Genomic DNA, 24,951 nt, shown 5'->3' with positions numbered 1-24,951 from the left:
TAGTTAAATAAAGTCCACCTGTGTGGAATCTAAGTGTCACATGATTTGTCACATGATCTCAGTATCTATACACCTGTTCTGAAAGGCCCCGGAGTCTGCAACACCACTAAGCAAGGGGCACCACCAAGCAAGCGGCACCATGAAGACCAAGGAGCTCTCCAAACAGGTCAGGGACAAAGTTGTGGAGAAATACAGATCAGGGTTGGATTATTAAATAATATCTGAAACTTTGAACATCCCACGGAGCACCATTAAATTCATTATTATAAAATGGAAAGAATATGGCACCACAACCAACCTGCCAAGAGAGGGCCACCCACCAAAACTCACGGACCAGGCAAGGAGGGCATTAATCAGACAGGCAACAAAGGGACCAAAGATAACCCTGAAGGAGCTGCAAAGCTCCACAGTGGAGATTGGAGTATCTGTCCATAGGACCACTTTAAGCCGTACACTCCACAGCGCTGGGCTTTACGGAAGAGTGGCCAGAAAAAAAGCCATTGCTTAAAGAAAAAAATAAGCAAATACGTTTGGTGTTCGCCAAAAGGCATGTGGGAGACTCCCCAAACATATGGAAGAAGGTACTCTGGTCAGATGAGACTAAAATTGAGCTTTTTGGCCATCAAGGAAAACACTGTGTCTGGCGCAAACCCAACACCTCTCATCACCCTGAGAACACCATCCCCACAGTGAAGCATGGTGGTGACAGCATCATGCTGTGGGGATGTTTTTCATCAGCAGGGACTGGGAAACTGGTCAGAATTGAAGGAATGATGGATGGCACTAAATACAGGGAAATTCTTGAGGGAAACCTGCTTCAGTCTTCCAGAGATTTGAGACTGGGACGGAGGTTCACCTTCCAGCAGGACAATGACCCTAAGCATACTGCTAAAGCAACACTCGAGTGGTTTAAGGGGAAACATTTAAATGTCTTGGAATGGCCTAGTCAAAGCCCAGACCTCAATCCAATGGAGAATCTGTGGTATGATTTAAAGATTGCTGTACACCAGCGGAACCCATCCAACTTGAAGGAGCTGGAGCAGTTTTGCCTTGAAGAATGGGCAAAAATCCCAGTGGCTAGATGTGCCAATCTTACAGAGACATACCCCAAGAGACTTGCAGCTGTACTTGCTGCAAAAGGTGGATCTACAAAGTTTTGACTTTGGCGGGGTGAATAGTTATGCACGCTCAAGTTCTGTTTTGTCAAATTTCTTGTTTGTTTCACAATAAAAATGATTTTAGCTTCTTCAAAGTGGTAGGCATGTTGTGTAAATCAAATGATACAAACCCCCAAAAAATCAATTTTAATTCCAGGTTGTAAGGCAACAAAATAGGAAAAATGCCAAGGGGGGTGAATACTTTTGCAAGCCCCTGCATCTACCTCAATTACCTCATACCCCTGTACATCAACTCCGTACTGATACCCTGTGTATATAGCCAAGTTACAAAAAGGGACACCTAGTCAGTTGCAGAACTGAAAGCACTAAATAAACTTCAGTTAGTGCTAAATACGGCTGCTAGAATCCTGACTAGAACCAAGAAATTTGATCATATTACTCCAGTGCTAGCTTCCCTACACTGGCTTCCTGTTAAGGCAAGGGCTGATTTCAAGGTTTTACTGTTAACCTATAAAGCGTTACATGGGCTTGCTCCTACCTATCTTTCCGAGTTGGTCCTGCCGTACATACCAATACGTACGCTACGGTCACAAGACGCAGGCCTCCTAATTGTCCCTAGAATTTCTAAGCAAACAGCGGGAGGCAGGGCTTTCTCCTATAGATCTCCATTTTTATGGAACAGTCTGCCTACCCATGTGAGAGACGCAGACTCGGTCTCAACCTTTAAGTCTTTACTGAAGACTTATCTCTTCAGTAGGTCATATGATTGAGTGTAGTCTGGCCCAGGAGTGTGAAGGTGAACGGAAAGGCTGGAGCAACGAACAGCCCTTGCTGTCTCTGCCAGGCCGGTTCCCCTCTCCACTGGGGTTCTCTGCCTCTAACCCTGTTGCAGGGGCTGAGTCACTGGCTTGCTGGTGCTCTTTCATGCCGTCCCTGGGAGGGGTGCGTCACTTGAGTGGGTTGAGTTACTGACGTGATCTTCCTGTCTGGGTTGGCGCCCCCCCCCTTGGTTTGTGCTGTGGTGGAGACCTCTGTGGGCTATACTCGGCCTTGTCTCAGGATTGTAAGTTGGTGGTTGGGGATATCCCTCTAGTGGTGCGGGGGCTGTGCTTTGGCGGAGTGGGTGGGGTTATATCCTTCCTGTTTGGCCCTGTCCGGGGGTTTCTTCGGATGGGGCCACAGTGTCTCCGGACCGCTCCTGTCTCAGCCTCCAGTATTTATGCTGCAGTAGTTTATGTGTCGGGGGGCTGGGGTTAGTTGGTTATACCTGGAGTACTTCTCCTGTCTTATCCAGTGTCCTGTGTGAATTTAAGTATGCTCTCTCTAATTCTCTCGTTCTCTCTTTCTCTCTGAGAACCTGAGCCCTAGGACCATACGTCAGGACTACCGGGCATGATGACACCTTGCTGTCCCCAGTCCGCCTGGCCTTGCTGCTATTCCAGTTTCAACTGTTCTGCCTGCGGCTACGAAACCCCTACCTGTCCCAGACCTGCTGTTTTCAACTCTTAATGATCGGCTATGAAAAGCCAACTGAGATTTATTCCTGATTATTATTTGACCATGCTTGTCACTTATGAACATTTTTGAACATCTTGGCATGGTTCTGTTATAATCTCCACCCGGCACAGCCAGAAGAGGACTGGCCACCCCTCATAGCCTGGTTCCTCTCTAGGTTTCTTCCTAGGTTTTGCCTTTCTAGGGAGTTTTTCCTAGCCACCGTGCTTCTACACCTGCATTACTAGCTGTTTGGGGTTTTAGGCTGGGTTTCTGTACAGCACTTCGAGATATTAGCTGATGTAAGAAGGGCTATATAAAATAAAATTGATTGATTGATTGATTGAATGCATTCAACCAAAATGTGTCTTCCACATTCACCCCAAACCCTCCGACTCTGCCTTAAATCGACACCCACGGCAACCGGGGAGCAGTTGCCTTGCTCAAGGGCAGAACGTCAGCTTTTTAACATTTTTATTAACCTTGCCAGCTCGGGGATTCGAACCAATGACCTTTCAATTACTAGCCAAATGCTCTTAACTTTCCGGAAGTTACCGTTACTCATTTTTATACTCATTGTTTATTGTTACGTGTTTTACTTTTCTATTATTTCTCTATTTTCTTTCTCTCTCCTGTTGGGAAAGGCCCGGAAGCATTTCACTGTTAGTCCACACCTGTTGTTTACAAAGCACGTGACAAATAACATTTGAGATGAGCATAGTATGTTCAGACAAAGACAAATCGCTCAAGTACAAATATCCTAGTGATTCTGGATTCAGTGATAAGTTATTTCAGAATTGAATGTCACACTTTTTTTTTTTTATGTTGAGTGGGCATGCTTCTTACATGGAGGATGATTGCCTTCAGAATCAGCAGACCTCCACGACAGTCAGTCTGGTCATTGGGTCTAACTGGGTAATCAGTAGACCTCTACGACAGTCAGTCTGGTCATTGGGTCTAACTGTGTAATCAGTAGACCTCTACGACAGTCAGTCTGGTCATTGGGTCTAACTGTGTAATCAGTAGACCTCTACGACAGTCAGTCTGGTCATTGGGTCTAACTGTGTAATCAGTAGACCTCTACGACAGTCAGTCTGGTCATTGGGTCTAACTGTGTAATCAGTAGACCTCGATGACAGTCAGTCTGGTCATTGGGTCTAACTGTGTAATCAGTAGACCTCTACGACAGTCAGTCTGGTCATTGGGTCTAACTGGGTAATCAGTAGAACTCGATGACAGTCAGTCTGGTCATTGGGTCTAACTGTGTAATCAGTAGACCTCGATGACAGTCAGTCTGGTCATTGGGTCTAACTGTGTAATCAGTAGACCTCGATGACAGTCAGTCTGGTCATTGGGTCTAACTGTGTAATCAGTAGACCTCCACGACAGTCAGTCTGGTCATTGGGTCTAACTGTGTAATCAGTAGACCTCGATGACAGTCAGTCTGGTCATTGGGTCTAACTGTGTAATCAGTAGACCTCGATGACAGTCAGTCTGGTCATTGGGTCTAACTGTGTAATCAGTAGACCTCGATGACAGTCAGTCTGGTCATTGGGTCTAACTGGATAATCAGTAGACCTCCACGACAGTCAGTCTGGTCATTGGGTCTAACTGGGTAATCAGGCCATTTGTAATGATGCTGTGCTAGGTTGGCAGGTTCGGGAGAGGACAGAGGGAGCTGTGCATGGTAGCCTAGGGGGAGAGGATACTCCGTCAGGGTCAGAGGAAGTCATAATGGCACCGGAGGAGATGGCTGCCGTTTTACGGCCCCCTAACCAATTGTGCTATTATATGTGTTTTTTTGCGTTATTTGTCATTTATTCTGTACATCATGTTTCTGCACCAAAAAGACGCGAAGGATATTCTACAGACACCCGACAAGGCCCAAATCCCCATCATTCGCATGAGAAAGAGACGGAGATATCGTGGACGTAGGTCGGGGTGCCCTGTAAGGATCCGACAGCAAGCGAGTAATCTGCCTCTACCATATTTCCTATTAGCCAACGTACAATCATTGGAAAACAAAATAGACGACCTACGATCACGGATATCCTACCAACGAGACATTAAAAACTGTAATATCTTATGTTTCACCGAGTCGTGGCTGAACGACGACATGGACAACATACAGCTAGCGGGATATACGCTACATCGGCAGGATAGAACGGCTGACTCCGGTAAGACAAGGGGTGGCGGTGTATATTTGTAAACAACAGCTGGTGCACAAAATCTAATACTAAGGAAGTCTCAAGGTTTTGCTCGCCTGAGGAAGAGTCATGATAAGCTGTAGACCACACTATTTACCAAGAGAGTTTATCTATATTTTTCGTAGCTGTCAATTTACCACCACAAACCGATGCTGGCACTAAGACTGCACTCAACGAGCTGTATAAGGCCATAAGCAGGAAAATGCTCATCCAGAGGCAGCGCTCCTAGTGGCCGGGGACTTTAATGCAGGGAAACTTAAATCTGTTCTACCTCATTTCTACCAGCATGTTAAATGTGCAACCAGAAAAAATATATATATATATATTCTAGACCCCCTTACACCACACACAGACGCGTACAAAGCTCTCCCTCGCCCTCCATTTGACAAATCTGACCATAATTCTATTCTCCTGATTCCTGCTTATAAGCAAAAACTAAAGCAGGAAGCACCAGTGACTTGGTTAATAAGGAAGTGGTTAGATGATGCAGATGCTAAGCTACAGGACTGTTTTTCTAGCACAGACTGGCAACTGCTCGGCCTCCGACCGCAAGGCACTACAGAGGGTAGAGCGTACGGCCCTGTACATCACTGGGGCCAAGCTTCCTGCCATCCAGGACCTCTATACCAGGCGGCGTCAGAGGAAGGCCCTAACAATTGTTAAAGACTCCAGCCACCCTAGTCATAGACTGTGCTCTCTGCTACCACATGGCAAGCGGTACCGGAGTGCCAAGTCTAGGTCCAAAAGGCTTCTTAACAGCTTCTACCCCCAAGCCATAAGACTCCTGAACAGCTAATCATGGCTACCCGGACTATTTGCACTGCCCCCCCCCACCCACTCTTTTTACGCTGCTGCTACTCTGTTAATTATTTATGCATAGTCACTTTAACTCTACCCACATGTACATATTACCTCAATTACTTCGACTAACCAGTGCCCCCGCACCCTGTATATAGCCTCCCTACTGTTATTTCACATTGACTCTGTACCGGTACCCCCTGTATATAGCCTCCCTACTGTTATTTCACATTGACTCTGTACCGGTACCCCCTGTATATAGCCTCCCTACTGTTATTTCACATTGACTCAGTACCGGTACCCCCTGTATATAGCCTCCCTACTGTTATTTCACATTGACTCAGTACCGGTACCCCCTGTATATAGCCTCCCTACTGTTATTTTACTGCTGCTCTTTAATTATTTTTAATTTTTATTCTTTACTTATCAATTTTTTACTTAACACTTATTTTTCTTAAAACTGCATTGTTGGTTAAGGGTTAGTAAGTAAGCATTTCACGTTAAGGTCTACTACACCTGTTGTATTCGGTGCATGTGGCAAATTACATTAGATTTGATACTCTGTCAGGGTCAGTGACCTTGGCCAAAAATGGTTTGCAGGCTTGCAGCATCAGTAGCTAGACAGAGACATACTCTATAGTACTCTAACATACTCTACATACTCTATAGTACTCTAACATACTCTACATACTCTATAGTACTTTAACATACTCTACATACTCTATAGTACTCTAACATACTATATAGTACTCTAACATACTCTATAGTACTCTAACATACTCTATAGTACTCTAACATACTCTAACATACTCTATAGTACTCTATAGTACTCTAACATACTCTATAGTACTCTAACATACTCTATAGTACTCTAACATACTATATAGTACTCTAACATACTCTATAGTACTCTAACATACTCTACATACTATATAGTACTCTAACATACTCTATAGTACTCTAACATACTCTATAGTACTCTAACATACTATATAGTACTCTAACATACTCTATAGTACTCTAACATACTCTACATACTATATAGTACTCTAACATACTCTAACATACTCTATAGTACTCTAATATACTATATAGTACTCTAACATACTCTATAGTACTCTAACATACTCTACATACTCTATAGTACTCTAACATACTCTATAGTACTCTAACATACTCTATAGTACTCTAACATACTCTATAGTACTCTAACATACTCTACATACTATATAGTACTCTAACATACTCTATAGTACTCTAACATACTCTATAGTACTCTAACATACTATATAGTACTCTAACATACTCTATAGTACTCTAACATACTCTACATACTATATAGTACTCTAACATACTCTAACATACTCTATAGTACTCTAATATACTATATAGTACTCTAACATACTCTATAGTACTCTAACATACTCTACATACTCTATAGTACTCTAACATACTCTATAGTACTCTAACATACTCTATAGTACTCTAACATACTCTACATACTATATAGTACTCTAACATACTATATAGTACTCTAACATACTCTATAGTACTCTAACATACTCTACATACTCTATAGTACTCTAACATACTCTATAGTACTCTAACATACTCTATAGTACTCTAACATACTCTATAGTACTCTAACATACTCTACATACTATATAGTACTCTAACATACTCTATAGTACTCTAACATACTCTATAGTACTCTAACATACTCTACAGTACTCTATAGTACTTTAACATACTCCACATACTCTATAGTACTTTAACATACTCTACATACTATATAGTACTCTAACATACTCTATAGTACTTTAACATACTCTATAGTACTCTAACATACTCTAACATACTATATAGTACTCTAACATACTCTATAGTACTCTAACATACTCTATAGTACTCTAACATACTCTACATACTATATAGTACTCTAACATACTCTATAGTACTCTATAGTACTTTAACATACTCTATAGTACTCTAACATACTCTAACATACTCTATAGTACACATCCAAAAGAGACACATCCCAATGTCCCCACCCAGCCCCCATACATCCAACCCAAGGCTAGCCAATCCCAAACTCTATTCAACTTTAGGGACATGGGCGTGGTGGAGTTCAGAAAACAGAATATATGCATTGCCCCGGGCATCACTGTCAGTCCTAACTTCCGTGGAAAGAGGTCAAAGGGCAGCTGAGCAAAACTACACAGCATTCAAGAGGGAGGGGGGGGAGTAGGGACATTTCCCATGATTCAAACTACACACCATTCCAGATTGGGGGGGGGGGGGGGGGGGAGTAGGGACATTTCCCATGATTCAACAAGGCAGAAGTGGAGGTGGATTTTTGGATGCACAAAAATATATACGTCTATAGGCCTGTCAGCCTACATATGACATGAGTCGAGGTGCAGCCCAACTTTGTTTCCCCCCCAAAGGTAACCTAGCAGCAAGGAGTTGGATTCACCAAGACCATGCCATGCCCTGTGGGAAACTGCAAGTCATGCAGGAAACCTCTGTATTCTCTTTATTAACAAACTAAGACTCAAAGAAAGGCCTGATTGTTTGGATGTTTTCATATTTTAGCCCTGCAGGTAATTATGTTTTAGAGAACGTTTGATTGAAGAAATCTTTATGACTTTTTAACGGAAAAGCAGTAATGCAATCTTTTATGAGGTGCTGTGATGAAGTACTCTGAGCATCAGCATGAACTGAACCCTTTCAGAGCCGCAGCTGAAATTTGAATGAAAATGTATGCAGTTGCACCACGAGACTGCTGCCCCAAACACACCATCAGCAGACAGTTACAACCCAGTCCATTTCTCGTCAGTCAAATCAGAGGATCAAGGAAGTCACACCACTGATGGCATTTAGCATGCATATCCTCCCGAGTGGCGCAGTGGTCTAAGGCTCTGCATCGCAGTGCTAGCTGTGCCACTAGAGATCCTGGTTCGAATCCAGGCTCTGTCGTAGCCGGCCGCGACCGGGAGACCCACGGGGCGGCGCACAATTCGTCCAGGGTAGGGGAGGGAATGGCCGGCAGGGATGTAGCTCAGTTGGTTGTGGGTTCAATTCCCATGGGGGACCAGTATGAAAAAATATATATATAATAATTATAATGTATGCACTCACTAACTGTAAGTTGCTCTGGATAAGAGCATCTGCTAAATGACTAAAATGTAAATGTAAGCAGTGTCCCATATGCCACCCTATTCCTATAGGGCTCTGGTCAAAACGTACTGCACTATGTAGGGAACAGGGTGTCATTTGGGATGCAGACCATCTGAAACATGAGCTGGAAGCACACTTGGAAGACCAATTGGGAAATGTCTTAATGACTGTCTAAACCCATAACAATCTAAGCCCTGGGGGAAGGGGGTTCTACTAAGCTATATGGAATTGTTTTAAGGTCATACCAAGGATCATTTTTCTATTTCATTTTGAATTTGAAGAACCCTTGAAATATAACAAATATATATATAAAAACATTATTTGATTAAAAAAATGTTTTGGCCCATACAAAAGCATTGAATAACAGACTACCTACATGGAACAACAGATAGACTCCTCCCTCCCTCCCTCCCTCCTCTCTTGTTTCTCATGGTCTGAGTGTCTTTAGGTGCCTTTTGGCAAACTCCAAGCGACCTGTCATGTGCCTTTTACTGAGGAGTGGTTTCCGTCTGGCCACTCTACCATAAAGGCCTGATTGGTGGAGCGCTGCAGAGATGGTTGTCCTTCTGGAAGGTTCTCCCATCTCCACAGAGGAACTCTAGAGCTCTGTCAGAGTGACCATCGGGTTCTTGGTCACCTCCCTGACCAAGGCCCTTCTCCCCCGAGTGTGCAGTTTGGCCGGGCGGCCAGCTCTAGGAAGAGTCTTGGTTGTTCCAAACTTCTTCCGTTTAAGAATGGAGGCCACTGTGTTCTTGGGGACCTTCAATGCTGCAGAAATTGGTACCTTTCCCCAGATCTGTGCCTCGACACAATCCTGTCTCGGCGCTCTACGGACAATTCCTTCGACCTCATGGCTTGGTTTTTGCTCTGACATGCACTGTCAACTGTGAGACCTTATATAGACAGGTGTGTGCCTTTCCAAATCATGTCCAATAAATTGAATTTACCACAGGTGGACTCCAATCAAGTTGTAGAAACATCTCAATGTTGATCAATGGAAACAGAATGCACCTGAGCTCAATTTCGAGTCTGAATACTTATGTATGTTTTTTTTGTAATACATTTGCAAAGATATCTAAAAACCTGTTTTCGCTTTGTCATTATGGGGTATTGTGTGTAGATTTCTGAGGGGAAGAAAATATTTTATCCATTTTATAGAATAAGGCTGTAACGTAACAAAATGTGGAAAAAGTAAAGGGGTCTGAATACTTTCCGAAAGCACAGTATACTTCTATTGATATTTTCAACTGGTACCGGTGGGACCTTCTTGGGACGTCTCATGGTCTGACAAACACCGCTCCAGCTGTCACCTTTCACAGCAGATGTGGAAGTGTTTCATAGGCGGATGCGCTGGATTGAGACGCAGCCAGTAAAAAAAAAAAAACAGATCTCTAGCTTAAACTGATGGATCTTTAAATGGGGAATGTTTTATTATGCTAATTAGATTACCACAGGGGCGAAGACATCGACCAATGGGGAAATGTCTAAAACACAGACATTCCTGCGAGATCTATTGCTAAACTATTTTGGGAAGGACAGACAGTGAATATTTTGGCTGTCACAATGTCTCCCCTGACATCCCTGCCTTGCCCTTTAAAAAAAACTCCTGAAGACACAAACACCAAAAATGTCATGTCACATCCTAACTGGAAAAGAACAGAGGGGATTGTGGAATATTTGAAGCCCCTCTATGTTTTGGTGCACTTTTCAGTGCCAATTCGATGTTGCATTTAGTTACTGCAACAGAAGACAAGGAATTCTAAACCAACTACCCCTGAATCTCCCGTTCCCTGTCAATACCCAGGCTGTGTTCTCCTACCCCTGAATCTCCCGTTCCTTCGTTCTGTTATTCATGACCATTGTCCTGATCATTTTCAGATAAGCAGTCAAAAAGGAATGAACGAGAGAAATACCCGTTTGTAAACATCTACCATTTGATTGATAGATATGAGAACCAGTGAAGAGGTCGTACCATGGCAGCATGCGTCCGAAGCGTGTCCAGGGGGAGCGGGAGACCAGGAAGCCTATGGTGGGGTCCGTTATAGCGTCCCAGGCCCTCCCAACGAACAGGATGATCGACGCATAGAATGGGTCCAACTAGAGAGAGGAGAGAGAGAGAGAGAAGGGTTAGAGATATGGATGGATGCAAAAACTATAATATTCCCTATATAGTGCACTACTTTGGACCAGAGTCCTATGGGTCCTGGTCTAAAGTAGTGCACTATATAGGGAATAGGGTGCCATTTGGGATGCAGACTTGGTCCACCTCTTCAGTCAGGGACAATGTCTCCATTGCTGGCGAGCGGCCCTGGCTGGCGGTCGCAGGTTAGCGTTGCGTCATCAGTTTTGTTCTGGAGGCAACTCTGCACTGGTCACTAGTTGGCACAGCCACAAAGTCATAACATCTGATTTTAACCCCAACCCACACTGCTAACGTTAACGCCTAACCTTAAATTAAGAACAAAAAAGCACATTTCTGTTCTCATTAACTTTTACAATATAGCCAATTTTGATTTTGCAGTTGGCCTATCTAAGGGGAAATCACTCAGTTCAGCCTCCAGGACAAGACTCATGACAAACGTCAATCTGCCTAGCGGTCACACTGTCCTGTGAGTGCCCTGTGAGTGCCCTGACTTGTGAGGGGGGGTGGGGGGGGGGGCAAATGTACAGCCTCGTGCATGAGGTGCCATAGATACCAGCCTATATACTGCAGGTCAATCTAGAAGGCCATGCAGCACGGTGTTCGCCATTCTTCAGACATCTTTGACAACTAGGTCTACTTTCAGACCTGTGAATTCTTCAGGGGTAGTGGGCTAGGATGAAGGGTCAATGTCGTTTTTTTATGACGTGCGCCCCATAAAAAGACCGGTAGCCGTCCGGTAGCCGTCCGGTAGCCTTCCGGTAGCCGTCCGGTAGCCGTCCGGTAGCCGTCCGGTAGCCGTCCGGTAGCCTTCATGCATGTAGCTCGTTGTTTAGGTTGACCAATTAAAGCAGCAAAGAGGTGCAATGTGACAGTTCACTAAAGCAATGATAGACGGAATAAAATCACAAAATTAAAAGTTAGAGAAATGAGAAGGAGTAGGCTACAACAAGCAACCAACAGGTAGACAGTTGTTTTATCCGAATGGGGTTGGGGAGAAAGCACAGCATGCCCGCCTCAATTAGCTTAGCTTCGCTAGCTAGCTTCTCTAAGCTACTCCAGTCAAGACAGGCACTGTTATATGGGATGGTGAATAACATTGTGGCTGATACAAGTTAGCTGTAGCCGTGTTGCCTTGGCTAATGAATCTCTCCCCGTCCGTGTGCTCACTCCCATCTCACCAGCACCTCCGCAGCAATAGAGCGCCAGCCTCTCACTCACGCAGCGCTCAGTTTAAAAAAACGTAAGTTAAACAAAAAAAACACATGTATTTAGAATATCCTACAGAAATTCATGACACTATTCGAATTGTGAAAGCCTTTCCACCCCCCCCCCCCCCCATCCTCAGTAGGGTTCTAGGGAACTATGTGAAGGAACCAGGGACTGGAATGGGGCCTCTGACTGATGAATCACCTGAGCCACATCCAGCAGGTATATCTGGAGGAAGAAGCCCAGAGCGCAGCCTGTGATCTGATAGGGCGCTCCTCCCACCGCGTAGCACAGCTTGTTGCATATGGACAACCTGTTCCTCTGTTCACACTGGGTTAAGAGAGAGACAAAAGAGAAGGGGTTAATTCAGTAACGAGAAGTTGACATTTTTAATCGTTAGGCATACACAAACGGGTAGAGGAATACTCATGAATGTTGAATTAAGGCCTAATAGTTCCATGCAATAGCCTGAATGCCAGTCTGTTGAGTCAAAGATAATAGATATACCCTGATGAAGACAGCTTGTCTGTCGAAACGTTGGTTATTAAGATATTAAATTATTGCATCTGAGCTCCTAGAGTGTGCAGCTTTTCCTTTTCTTTTTGAAGAGTCAAAGATAATAGCCTGAATGCCAGTCTGTTGAGTCAGACGTCTACTACGGAAAAGCAAAAACATGCCTCCACCCAGGCTTCCATGGAATGGATTGATACATGCCTCCACCCAGGCTTCCATGGAACGGATTGATACATGCCTCCACCCAGGCTTCCATGGAATGGATTGATGCATGCCTCCACCCAGGCTTCCATGGAATGGATTGATACATGCCTCCCCCCAGGCTTCCACGGAATGGATTGATGCATGCCTCCACCCAGGCTTCCACGGAACGGATTGATACATGCCTCCACCCAGGCTTCCATGGAACGGATTGATACATGCCTCCACCCAGGCTTCCATGGAATGGATTGATACATGCCTCCACCCAGGCTTCCATGGAACGGATTGATACATGCCTCCACCCAGGCTTCCATGGAATGGATTGATACATGCCTCCACCCAGGCTTCCATGGAATGGATTGATACATGCCTCCACCCAGGCTTCCATGGAACGGATTGATACATGCCTCCACCCAGGCTTCCATGGAATGGATTGATACATGCCTCCACCCAGGCTTCCATGGAACGGATTGATACATGCCTCCACCCAGGCTTCCATGGAATGGATTGATACATGCCTCCCCCCAGGCTTCCATGGAATGGATTGATACATGCCTCCCCCCAGGCTTCCATGGAATGGATTGATACATGCCTCCACCCAGGCTTCCATGGAATGGATTGATACATGCCTCCCCCCAGGCTTCCATGGAATGGATTGATACATGCCTCCACCCAGGCTTCCATGGAATGGATTGATACATGCCTCCACCCAGGCTTCCATGGAACGGATTGATACATGCCTCCACCCAGGCTTCCATGGAATGGATTGATACATGCCTCCACCCAGGCTTCCATGGAATGGATTGATACATGCCTCCACCCAGGCTTCCATGGAATGGATTGATACATGCCTCCCCCCAGGCTTCCATGGAATGGATTGATACATGCCTCCACCCAGGCTTCCATGGAATGGATTGATACATGCCTCCACCCAGGCTTCCATGGAACGGATTGATACATGCCTCCACCCAGGCTTCCATGGAATGGATTGATACATGCCTCCACCCAGGCTTCCATGGAACGGATTGATACATGCCTCCACCCAGGCTTCCATGGAATGGATTGATACATGCCTCCACCCAGGCTTCCATGGAATGGATTGATACATGCCTCCACCCAGGCTTCCATGGAATGGATTGATACATGCCTCCACCCAGGCTTCCATGGAACGGATTGATACATGCCTCCACCCAGGCTTCCATGGAATGGATTGATACATGCCTCCACCCAGGCTTCCATGGAATGGATTGATACATGCCTCCACCCAGGCTTCCATGGAATGGATTGATACATGCCTCCCCCCAGGCTTCCATGGAACGGATTGATACATGCCTCCCCCCAGGCTTCCATGGAACGGATTGATGCCTTTATGAGTCTTGCAAAATCACCGTGTTTTACGTTTGTTGCGGTCTGACCTTCTACAGAAGTGTCACAAATGAACCGAGAAAATGAAAAACTGATATGAAAGTGGAACACCACTTAAACAATTGGAAGGAGAGGGACATCAACAAAGTGATCCAAAATATATAGGCTAGTCTACAAAAGATATCTAAACAACTGGACAATGTGCAACCTGAAAAATTTAGCGCGAGGTGAAACGCATTAACCTAGTTTTGGAAGCCTTTGCTAAGACCAGACCAAGTATTTGCGACTTCAACTTGATTGGGTCTGTGGTCTCCTTTTAGGCCTAGGAGCATTTAGCAGGCTCTCATCATAATGGTGATAGACTAGTCATAGGGGGCATTCTGCTTAGCAGCCTCGCACTTCCTCCATCCGCCCCTCTGCCCTCTCCCTTCCTCCGCACCTCTCCATCCACCCCTCTCCCTTCCTCCGCACCTCTCCATCCACCCCTCTGCCCTCTCCCTTCCTCCGCACCTCTCCATCCACCCCTCTGCCCTTCCTCCGTACCTCTCCATCCACCCCTCTCCCTTCCTCCGTACCTCTCCATCCACCCCTCTCCCTTCCTCCGCACCTCTCCATCCACCCCTCTCCCTTCCTCCGTACCTCTCCATCCACCCCTCTCCCTTCCTCCGCACCTCTCCATCCACCCCTCTCCCTTCCTCCGCACCTCTCCATCCAGCCCTCTGCCCTCTCCCTTCCTCCGTACCTCTCCATCCACCCCTCTCCCTTCCTCCGTACCCCTCCATCCACCCCTCTCCCTTCCTCCGCACCTCTCCATCCACCCCTCTGCCCTTCCTCCGTACCTCTCCATCCACCCCTCTCCCTTCCTCCGCACCTCTCCATCCACCCCTCTCCCTTCCTCCGCACCTCTCCATCCACCCCTCTCCCTTCCTCTGTACCTCTCCATCCACCCCTCTGCCCTTCCTCCGTACCTCTCCATCCACCCCTCTGCCCTTCCTCCATACCTCTCCATCCACCCCTCTCCCTTCCTCCGCACCTCTCCATCCACCCCTCTCCCTTCCTCCGCACCTCTCCATCCACCCCTCTCCCTTCCTCCGCACCACTCCATCCACCCCTCTGCCCTTCCTCCGTACCTCTCCATCCACCCCTCTGCCCTTCCTCCACACCTCTCCATCCACCCCTCTGCCCTTCCTCCGCACCTCTCCATCCACCCCTCTCCCTTCCTCCGCACATCTCCATCCACCCCTCTCCCTTCCTCCGCACCTCTCCATCCACCCCTCTCCCTTCCTCCGCACCTCTCCATCCACCCCTCTCCCTTCCTCCGCACCTCTCCATCCACCCCTCTGCCCTTCCTCCGCACCTCTCCATCCACCCCTCTGCCCTTCCTCCGTACCTCTCCATCCACCCCTCTGCCCTTCCTCCGTACCTCTCCATCCACCCCTCTCCCTTCCTCCGTACCTCTCCATCCACCCCTCTGCCCTTCCTCCGCACCTCTCCATCCACCCCTCTCCCTTCCTCCGCACCTCTCCATCCACCCCTCTGCCCTTCCTCCGCACCTCTCCATCCACCCCTCTCCCTTCCTCCGTACCTCTCCATCCACCCCTCTCCCTTCCTCCGCACCTCTCCATCCACCCCTCTGCCCTTCTTCCGTACCTCTCCATCCACCCCTCTCCCTTCCTCCGTACCTCTCCATCCACCCCTCTCCCTTCCTCCGTACCTCTCCATCCACCCCTCTCCCTTCCTCCGTACCTCTCCATCCACCCCTCTCCCTTCCTCCGCACCTCTCCATCCACCCCTCTCCCTTCCTCCGCACCTCTCCATCCACCCCTCTGCCCTTCCTCCGCACCTCTCCATCCACCCCTCTGCCCTTCCTCCGTACCTCTCCATCCACCCCTCTCCCTTCCTCCGCACCTCTCCATCCACCCCTTTGCCCTTCCTCCGCACCTCTCCATCCACCCCTCTCCCTCCGTACCTCTCCATCCACCCCTCTCCCTTCCTCCTCACCTCTCCATCCACCCCTCTCCCTTCCTCCGCACCTCTCCATCCACCCCTCTCCCTTCCTCCGCACCTCTCCATCCACCCCTCTGCCCTTCCTCCGCACCTCTCCATCCACCCCTCTGCCCTTCCTCCGTACCTCTCCATCCACCCCTCTGCCCTTCCTCCGTACCTCTCCATCCACCCCTCTCCCTTCCTCCGTACCTCTCCATCCACCCCTCTGCCCTTCCTCCGCACCTCTCCATCCACCCCTCTCCCTTCCTCCGCACCTCTCCATCCACCCCTCTGCCCTTCCTCCGCACCTCTCCATCCACCCCTCTCCCTTCCTCCGTACCTCTCCATCCACCCCTCTCCCTTCCTCCGCACCTCTCCATCCACCCCTCTGCCCTTCTTCCGTACCTCTCCATCCACCCCTCTCCCTTCCTCCGTACCTCTCCATCCACCCCTCTCCCTTCCTCCGTACCTCTCCATCCACCCCTCTCCCTTCCTCCGTACCTCTCCATCCACCCCTCTCCCTTCCTCCGCACCTCTCCATCCACCCCTCTCCCTTCCTCCGCACCTCTCCATCCACCCCTCTGCCCTTCCTCCGCACCTCTCCATCCACCCCTCTGCCCTTCCTCCGTACCTCTCCATCCACCCCTCTCCCTTCCTCCGCACCTCTCCATCCACCCCTTTGCCCTTCCTCCGTACCTCTCCATCCACCCCACTCCCTTCCTCCGTACCTCTCCATCCACCCCTCTCCCTTCCTCCTCACCTCTCCATCCACCCCTCTCCCTTCCTCCGCACCTCTCCATCCACCCCTCTCCCTTCCTCCGCACCTCTCCATCCACCCCTCTGCCCTTCCTCCGCACCTCTCCATCCACCCCTCTCCCTTCCTCCGCACCTCTCCATCCACCCCTCTGCCCTTCCTCCGCACCTCTCCATCCACCCCTCTGCCCTTCCTCCATACCTCTCCATCCACCCCTCTCCCTTCCTCCGTACCTCTCCATCCACCCCTCTCCCTTCCTCCGTACCTCTCCATCCACCCCTCTCCCTTCCTCCGTACCTCTCCATCCACCCCTCTCCCTTCCTCCGTACCCCTCCATCTACCCCTCTCCCTTCCTCCGTACCCCTCCATCCACCCCTCTCCCTTCCTCCGTACCCCTCCATCCACCCCTCTCCCTTCCTCCGTACCTCTCCATCCACCCCTCTCCCTTCCTCCACACCTCTCCATCCACCCCTCCCTTCTCTATCCCATCCTGTATGGCTCAGTTGGTAGAGTATGGCGCTTGCACTGCTAGGGTAGTGGGTTAGATTCCCGGGGCCACCCATATGTAAAATGTATGGCCGCATGACTAAGTCGCTTTGGTTAAAAGTGTCTAAATGGCCATTATTATCTCCCTTCCTCCTGTCTGCTTCACTCATCTAGACTGGTTTTTTTCTCCTGCCTTTATTTGGGTCAATTCTGGATCGTCCATCTCTCTTTGTCTGCGTCTCTCGATATACCACTCTTTCTCTTTCCTACTTCTCACCTCCCTCCCTCCCTCCGCCCGTCCCACCCTCCCTCCGCCCGTCCCTCCCTCCCTCCCTCCCTCCCTCCCTCCCTCCGTCCCTCCCTCCCTCCCTCCCTCCGCCCGTCCCTCCCTCCCTCCCTCCGTCCGTCCCTCCCTCCGTCCCTCCCTCCCTCCCTCCGCCCGTCCCTCCCTCCCGTCCCTCCCTCCGTCCCTCCCTCCCTCCCTCCGTCCCTCCCTCCCTCCCTCCCTCCGCCCCTCCCTCCGCCCGTCCCTCCCTCCCTCCGTCCCTCCCGTCCCTCCCTCCCGTCCCTCCCTCCCTCCCTCCCTCCCTCCCTCCCGTCCCTCCCTCCCTCCGTCTGTAGCAATACATTCTCTTTCTCACAGCTCTCCTCTTCCCACTCAAGAGACCAACAAAAATTCGGATGATACAATGTTCTGTTCGCCTGACAGAGGACCAGTGTGTGTGTCTCTGTAAGCTCAGCTGGGAGGAGAGAGTCCATCCGTCTACAGAACACCCCCACAGTAACTTGAGGACCGGTGTTGGGACAGTCCGACCCACTTCAACAGTGTGAACAGAACAGAGTAGCCTGATCATTCTGTTTCTGCCCCACAGGTTGTAGACTGGGACATTTCCAACCCTGATACCAAATCACCCAGTCTGCATCCCAAATGGCACCCTATTCCCAATATAGTGCACTACTTTTCACCAGGGACCAACTACTTTTGACCAGGGTCCAAAGGGTGATGATGTAGGGAAGAGGCCACTGGTCTGGTCACTCGTGCCAGGCAAACATTACACAACCAAGGCCCACACTGGTCAGTGCGTCCCCTCACAGAGTTGTCACAATCCCCTGGTGAGGATTGTGACAACCCTAGTTTTGAAAGCCTTTGCTAAGACCAGACCAAGTATTTGCGACTTCAACTTGATTGGGTCTGTGGTCTCCTTTTAGGCCTAGGAGCATTTAGTGGGCTCTCATCATAATGGTGATAGACTAGTCATAGGGGGCATTCTGCTTAGCAGCCTCGCACTTCCTCCATCCACCCCTCTGCCCTCTCCCTTCCTCCGCACCTCTCCATCCACCCCTCTCCCTTCCTCCGTACCTCTCCATCCACCCCTCTCCCTTCCTCCGTACCTCTCCATCCACCCCTCTGCCCTTCCTCCGTACCTCTCCATCCACCCCTCTGCCCTCTCCCTTCCTCCGCACCTCTCCATCCACCCCTCTCCCTTCCTCCGTACCTCTCCATCCACCCCTCACCCTTCCTCCGTACCTCTCCATCCACCCCTCTCCCTTCCTCCGTACCTCTCCATCCACCCCTCTCCCTTCCTCCGCACCCCTCCATCCACCCCTCTCCCTTCCGCCGCACCTCTCCATCCACCCCTCTCCCTTCCTCCGCACCTCTCCATCCACCCCTCTGCCCTTCCTCCGTACCTCTCCATCCACCCCTCTCCCTTCCTCCGCACCTCTCCATCCACCCCTCTCCCTTCCTCCGCACCTCTCCATCCACCCCTCTCCCTTCCTCCGCACCTCTCCATCCACCCCTCTGCCCTCTCCCTTCCTCCGTACCTCTCCATCCACCCCTCTCCCTTCCTCCGCACCTCTCCATCCACCCCTCTCCCTTCCTCCGCACCTCTCCATCCACCCCTCTGCCCTTCCTCCGTACCTCTCCATCCACCCCTCTCCCTTCCTCCGCACCTCTCTATCCACCCCTCTCCCTTCCTCCGCACCTCTCCATCCACCCCTCTCCCTTCCTCCGCACCTCTCTATCCACCCCTCTCCCTTCCTCCGTACCTCTCCATCCACCCCTCTCCCTTCCTCCGCACCTCTCCATCCACCCCTCTCCCTTCCTCCGTACCTCTCCATCCACCCCTCTCCCTTCCTCTGTACCCCTCCATCCACCCCTCTCCCTTCTTCCGCACCTCTCCATCCACCCCTCTCCCTTCCTCCGTACCCCTCCATCCACCCCTCTCCCTTCCTCCGCACCTCTCCATCCACCCCTCTCCCTTCCACCGTACCTCTCCATCCACCCCTCTCCCTTCCTCCGTACCCCTCCATCCACACCTCGCCCTTCCTCCGTACCTCTCCATCCACCCCTCTCTCTTCCTCCGCACCTCTCCATCCACCCCTCTCCCTTCCTCCGTACCTCTCCATCCACCCCTCTCCCTTCCTCTGTACCCCTCCATCCACCTCCCTCCCTTCCTCCGCACCTCTCCATCCACCCCTCTCCCTTCCTCCGCACCTCTCCATCCACCCCTCTCCCTTCCTCCGCACCTCTCCATCCACCCCTCTCCCTTCCTCCGTACCTCACCCATCCACCCCTCTCCCTTCCTCCGCACCTCTCTATCCACCCCTCTCCCTTCCTCCGCACCTCTCCATCCACCCCTCTCCCTTCCTCCGCACCTCTCTATCCACCCCTCTCCCTTCCTCCGTACCTCTCCATCCACCCCTCTCCCTTCCTCCGCACCTCTCCATCCACCCCTCTCCCTTCCTCCGTACCTCTCCATCCACCCCTCTCCCTTCCTCTGTACCCCTCCATCCACCCCTCTCCCTTCTTCCGCACCTCTCCATCCACCCCTCTCCCTTCCTCCGTACCCCTCCATCCACCCCTCTCCCTTCCTCCGCACCTCTCCATCCACCCCTCTCCCTTCCACCGTACCTCTCCATCCACCCCTCTCCCTTCCTCCGTACCCCTCCATCCACACCTCGCCCTTCCTCCGTACCTCTCCATCCACCCCTCTCTCTTCCTCCGCACCTCTCCATCCACCCCTCTCCCTTCCTCCGTACCTCTCCATCCACCCCTCTCCCTTCCTCTGTACCCCTCCATCCACCTCCCTCCCTTCCTCCGCACCTCTCCATCCACCCCTCTCCCTTCCTCCGCACCTCTCCATCCACCCCTCTCCCTTCCTCCGCACCTCTCCATCCACCCCTCTCCCTTCCTCCGTACCTCACCCATCCACCCCTCTCCCTTCCTCCGTACCTCTCCATCCACCCCTCTCCCTTCCTCCGCACCTCTCCATCCACCCCTCTCCCTTCCTCCGTACCTCACCCATCCACCCCTCTCCCTTCCTCCGCACCCCCCAAGGAACTTTGCCAGGTTGACAGGAAGCCCTCTCGTCTGTCAACTAATGGGGCAGTCTGTGGCACACACTCACACCCTCCTCCTAAGCCAATGAAAAAGGCTCTCTGTGGCTGCCACCCGGTTTGCGAGGATCCTGATTGGTGGGATCTCAGAGACATCACCCCATTCACACACATGTGTCCTGGTACTTAGTATCCAGAGTTTGTGCCCAGTCCCAAATCAACCCTTATCCAACACATCTAAACCTGGCAGATTTTCAGGCCAAGTTCCCAGGGGCCATTAAAACAAGTTAAATCTAAAGCAACTCTACTCTAAATATAAACTGTCACCTGCCTTGAGAACCTATGTCTATTATTGTTTGTGCTTTAGATCTGGTGAGACAGATGATCTACCGTGTGACCATAAAACGTCCGAGATAGCTAAGACAGTTGACGAGCCAACACATTCTGTGTTTAGGTGATAAAGTTATTGTTCTGACTGAAACATGACCCTCTCTTAACCCTGATATAACCACGGGGAGGTAAGGCATCTTTCAGAGAGCGGTCGACTGACAATATACAATACCTGGCCTAACGCCTGTGGCATTGGACGGGTTTGAATCTTTTGAAACCAAAAACCGTGCCGCCATGAGATGCATTTCCCAACATAGGCTTTATTGAGGCTACTACCACCCACATCAAATCTCTGTCTGGCATGTGGGCCTACGCTTGAAAAAGGAGTGAAACGCATTGGAAACTGCAGAATATGGACGTCAGACATGGAAACGGTCTGTATTTAACCCTTCACATTATCTGAATGGATGTTTCTCGTGTTCAATATCCCCTTGTATATTAATAGACCCCCTTCAGTTAGCCGGTACAGGATGGGACACAGGCCAACCCCCTGTCCCCATCCCAAAATACCCGTGGTCCCACACATACCATCCCTCGCCATATAGCTAATGTGAACACCGCACATCAAAAACGTCACTGAAATGCAATGCAGTCGAGTTCAATAGTCCATCTTGTGACGTCATATAACCCTACTTGCGTTTATTAGTGAAACACTTAGGCTAATAAAAATGATCTCCAAATAAGGTGCAGTTTATGTTGTCTGTCCGAGGCATCATAGGAAGACTACTGGCATTCGCTTTCCTCTCTTTACTATGGTGGAAGTGAGGTCATGTCAAAGAGACCATCACAACAAAGAAACTGATCACCTGGGTCTCTACGTTTCAATATTAGTCATCACTATTGGTGGAGATCTAAACCCATTGGTGACATTGGGGTTGGACTAAATTGCCAATCAATAAGCATTTAATGATCGATTACTAGAGATAGAATGTCGGGAAGGGCTTCCGGTGAACACCTATGTTGTTGATGACTAGGTATAGTAAAATATTTTTTAAAAAGTACACACGGATCAAGCATGCTTGGAAGGGAGTTATTCAAACTTCAGAAGAGATCACAGCTCCAGGCCGGGCGAAATGACACGTAGCCCTGCTCCTAGTGCTCCTCTGGCACCGTGCGTTCCGATTATTCCAACCCCCAAAAAGCCCCATTCCAATTCAGATGTTTTTTTTTAGATGACCTAAAACCGCATAGTTATTTCTAACCACTTCTTATATACGCTATTCTGAAATAGGTCTATCAAAGAAAGAGCTAGCTATAGCTCCTCTGGTTACGGTGCTACCAACCGGATAATAAGTAGAAAATGAATAAGAAGGAAAGACAAGCCGGAGTTAGGTGATCGCTTTAGCGCCTAGCAAAAATGTCATTGAAACGTGGTGGCTGCTGTCAGCAGCCGGTGGAAATCAAAAACTGATGATAGGCCATATAATTGATCAACAATAAAAATGTATTATAGCCTTGTTCCAATAAGTAACCAGGCTAATTTTGTTTGATTAGGCTGGGCGTGGAAAAGACAGCGATCGTGTCCCCTTCACAGGCAAGAGAAAGACAAACCTCTTCTTATCTTTGGAATATCTTCAATCGAAGCGGTCTTCCTCTCCAGTTTAGTTCAGAATGTACACTCATGCATACACATTTGCTGCTAATATTGTTGATAAAAGTATAAATTAATCAAGTTTACCTTCACAGCTAATTTGACCACATCTGGGTTGACCGGTTTATTCGTTAATAAACTGTTGTTGGAATATAGTTCGGTTCCTTCTCCTTTTGCCATTACTTTATGGATAAACAACAAATATTATATAAACAAATCGGTTCGCAAAACGGCGTATTAAAACACAAATCAGTAACTCCTTGTGAGTTCCGTTCAGACTACACACAACTTAAAAACTGACCATGAACAATCTGCCATTCTTGGCGTAGTAGTATGACCCCGCCCCTTTACCCCGGCCACCATTCACTATCAGTCAACCCCGCCCACAAACCGGCCGAACCGTCAGAGGGAATTCCAAAGGAAATATTTATATTCTCATACTGTTTATAGCTTTTGTAAGTATATCTATAATACATGTATTAGAAGGCAAGTGGGTGGAATGGATAGGCTTTATTTTTCTTTACTTTTCTTACAATGTATGATTTTAATAGGCTTCAGTGCCTTTTTACAATGGACATGGACTGAAATGTATTCCAATTGGCAAAACAAAGGTTATTACAGGCTATAAAGACCAACAACTTGACACATTTCAGAATAACAATATTAGCAAATAGTATTAGTCATTTTACATTGCAGATGTTTAATAGTGCAAAAACTACCATTACCATAATGGTTTATTCAAGGTTATTGCAATAATGTCAATTTACGCGTTTTTCATTTAAATTGTCAGATATATAAGATATAGGAGATATATAAACAGGCAAACTCAAAAGGTCACTAAACACACAACTACACCATGAACCAGAGATACCACATACCCTGGTCTGGCCTGTACAGACCCAACAGTAAGCTGTACAGCACAATTGACGTTTTCATGGAAGTTCCACGTCTGCAGTTGAGCAAATAGAAGTGGGATGTATACAGCCTTGTGATTCTGTACGCAGGTAAACATTATATTTGCTAATGGGCAGTGAGGAACTGGTTATGGTGTGAGGGAATGTTCTACACCATGCCTCCCGAGTGGCGCAGTGGTCTAAGGCACTGCATCGCAGTGCTAGCTAGAGATCCTGGTTCGAATCCAGGCTCTGTCAATTGGCCCAGCGTCGTCCAGGGTAGGGGAGGGAATGGCCGGCAGGGATGTAGCTCAGTTGGTAGAGCGTGGCGTTTGCAACTGCAGGGTTGTGGGTTTGATTCCCACGGGGGGCCAGTATGAAAAAAATTACAAATAATGTATCTTCTGGATAAGAGCGTCTGCTAAATGACTAAAATGTACACAACACACTGTGAGAGCTGTGAGATTGAACACTGGCCTGTGTGTTCCTGAGGTCGCTCAGAGAGACTGATGTATTCAGAAGCACACATATTCACAAGCACACACACACATCGAGAGCATCCTGACTGGTTGCATCACCGCCTGGTATGGCAACTGCTCTGCCTCCGACCGCAAGGCACTACAGAGGGTAGTGCGTACGGCACTACATCACTGGGTTCAAGCTTCCTGTCATCCAGGACCTCTATACCAGGCGGTGTCAGAGGAAGGCCCTAAAAATTGTCAAAGACTCCAGCCACCCTAGTCATAGACCACACGGCTCTCTGCAACCACATGGCTAGTGGTACCGGAGCGCCAAGTCTAGGTCCAAGAGGCTTCTAAACAGGTTCTACCCCCAAGCCATAACACTCCTGAACAGCTAATCATGGCTACCCAGACTATTTGCATTCCACCTCTTTTACGCTGCTGCTACTCTGTTTATTATTTATGCATTTAACTCTACCTACATGTACATATTACCTCAATTACCTTGACTAACTGGTGCCCCCGCACATTGACTCTGTACCGGTACCCCCTGTATATAGCCTCCCTACTGTTATTTCCCATTGACTCTGTACCGGTACCCCCTGTATATAGCCTCCCTACTGTTATTTCCCATTGACTCTGTACCGGTACCCCCTGTATATAGCCTCCCTACTGTTATTTTATTTTTAACTTATCTATTTTTTACTTAACACTTTTTTCTTTTTTTTTTAACTGCATTGTTGGTTAAGGGCTTGTGAGTAAGCATTTCACTGTAATGTCTACACCTGTTGTATTCGGCGCATGTGGCAAATACAATTTGATTTAA

At 48.9% G+C, this 24,951-nt stretch overlaps 1 protein-coding gene across 1 annotated transcript in view; it reads right to left on the bottom strand.

The window, feature by feature from the left end:
* LOC311117014 (sodium-dependent lysophosphatidylcholine symporter 1-B-like) overlaps window positions 1–23,069 on the bottom strand; it is a 28,566-nt gene extending 5,497 nt beyond the window's left edge. Inside the window, exons 1-3 of the mRNA XM_084192018.1 lie at window positions 22,859–23,069; window positions 12,351–12,476; window positions 10,770–10,894 (exon numbers count right to left, since the gene is read on the bottom strand). Coding sequence (XP_084048144.1) covers window positions 10,770–10,894; window positions 12,351–12,476; window positions 22,859–22,951 — 344 coding nt within the window. The 5' untranslated portion in view covers window positions 22,952–23,069. The remainder of the gene's footprint in view (window positions 1–10,769; window positions 10,895–12,350; window positions 12,477–22,858) is intronic.
* Window positions 23,070–24,951: the final 1,882 nt, after the last annotated feature.

The sequence above is a fragment of the Coregonus lavaretus genome (genome assembly GCF_964263955.1).
Source record: "Coregonus lavaretus genome assembly, contig: HAP1_SCAFFOLD_2643, whole genome shotgun sequence".
NCBI lineage: Eukaryota > Metazoa > Chordata > Actinopteri > Salmoniformes > Salmonidae > Coregonus > Coregonus lavaretus.
This window is presented reverse-complemented; position numbering and strand designations above follow the sequence as displayed.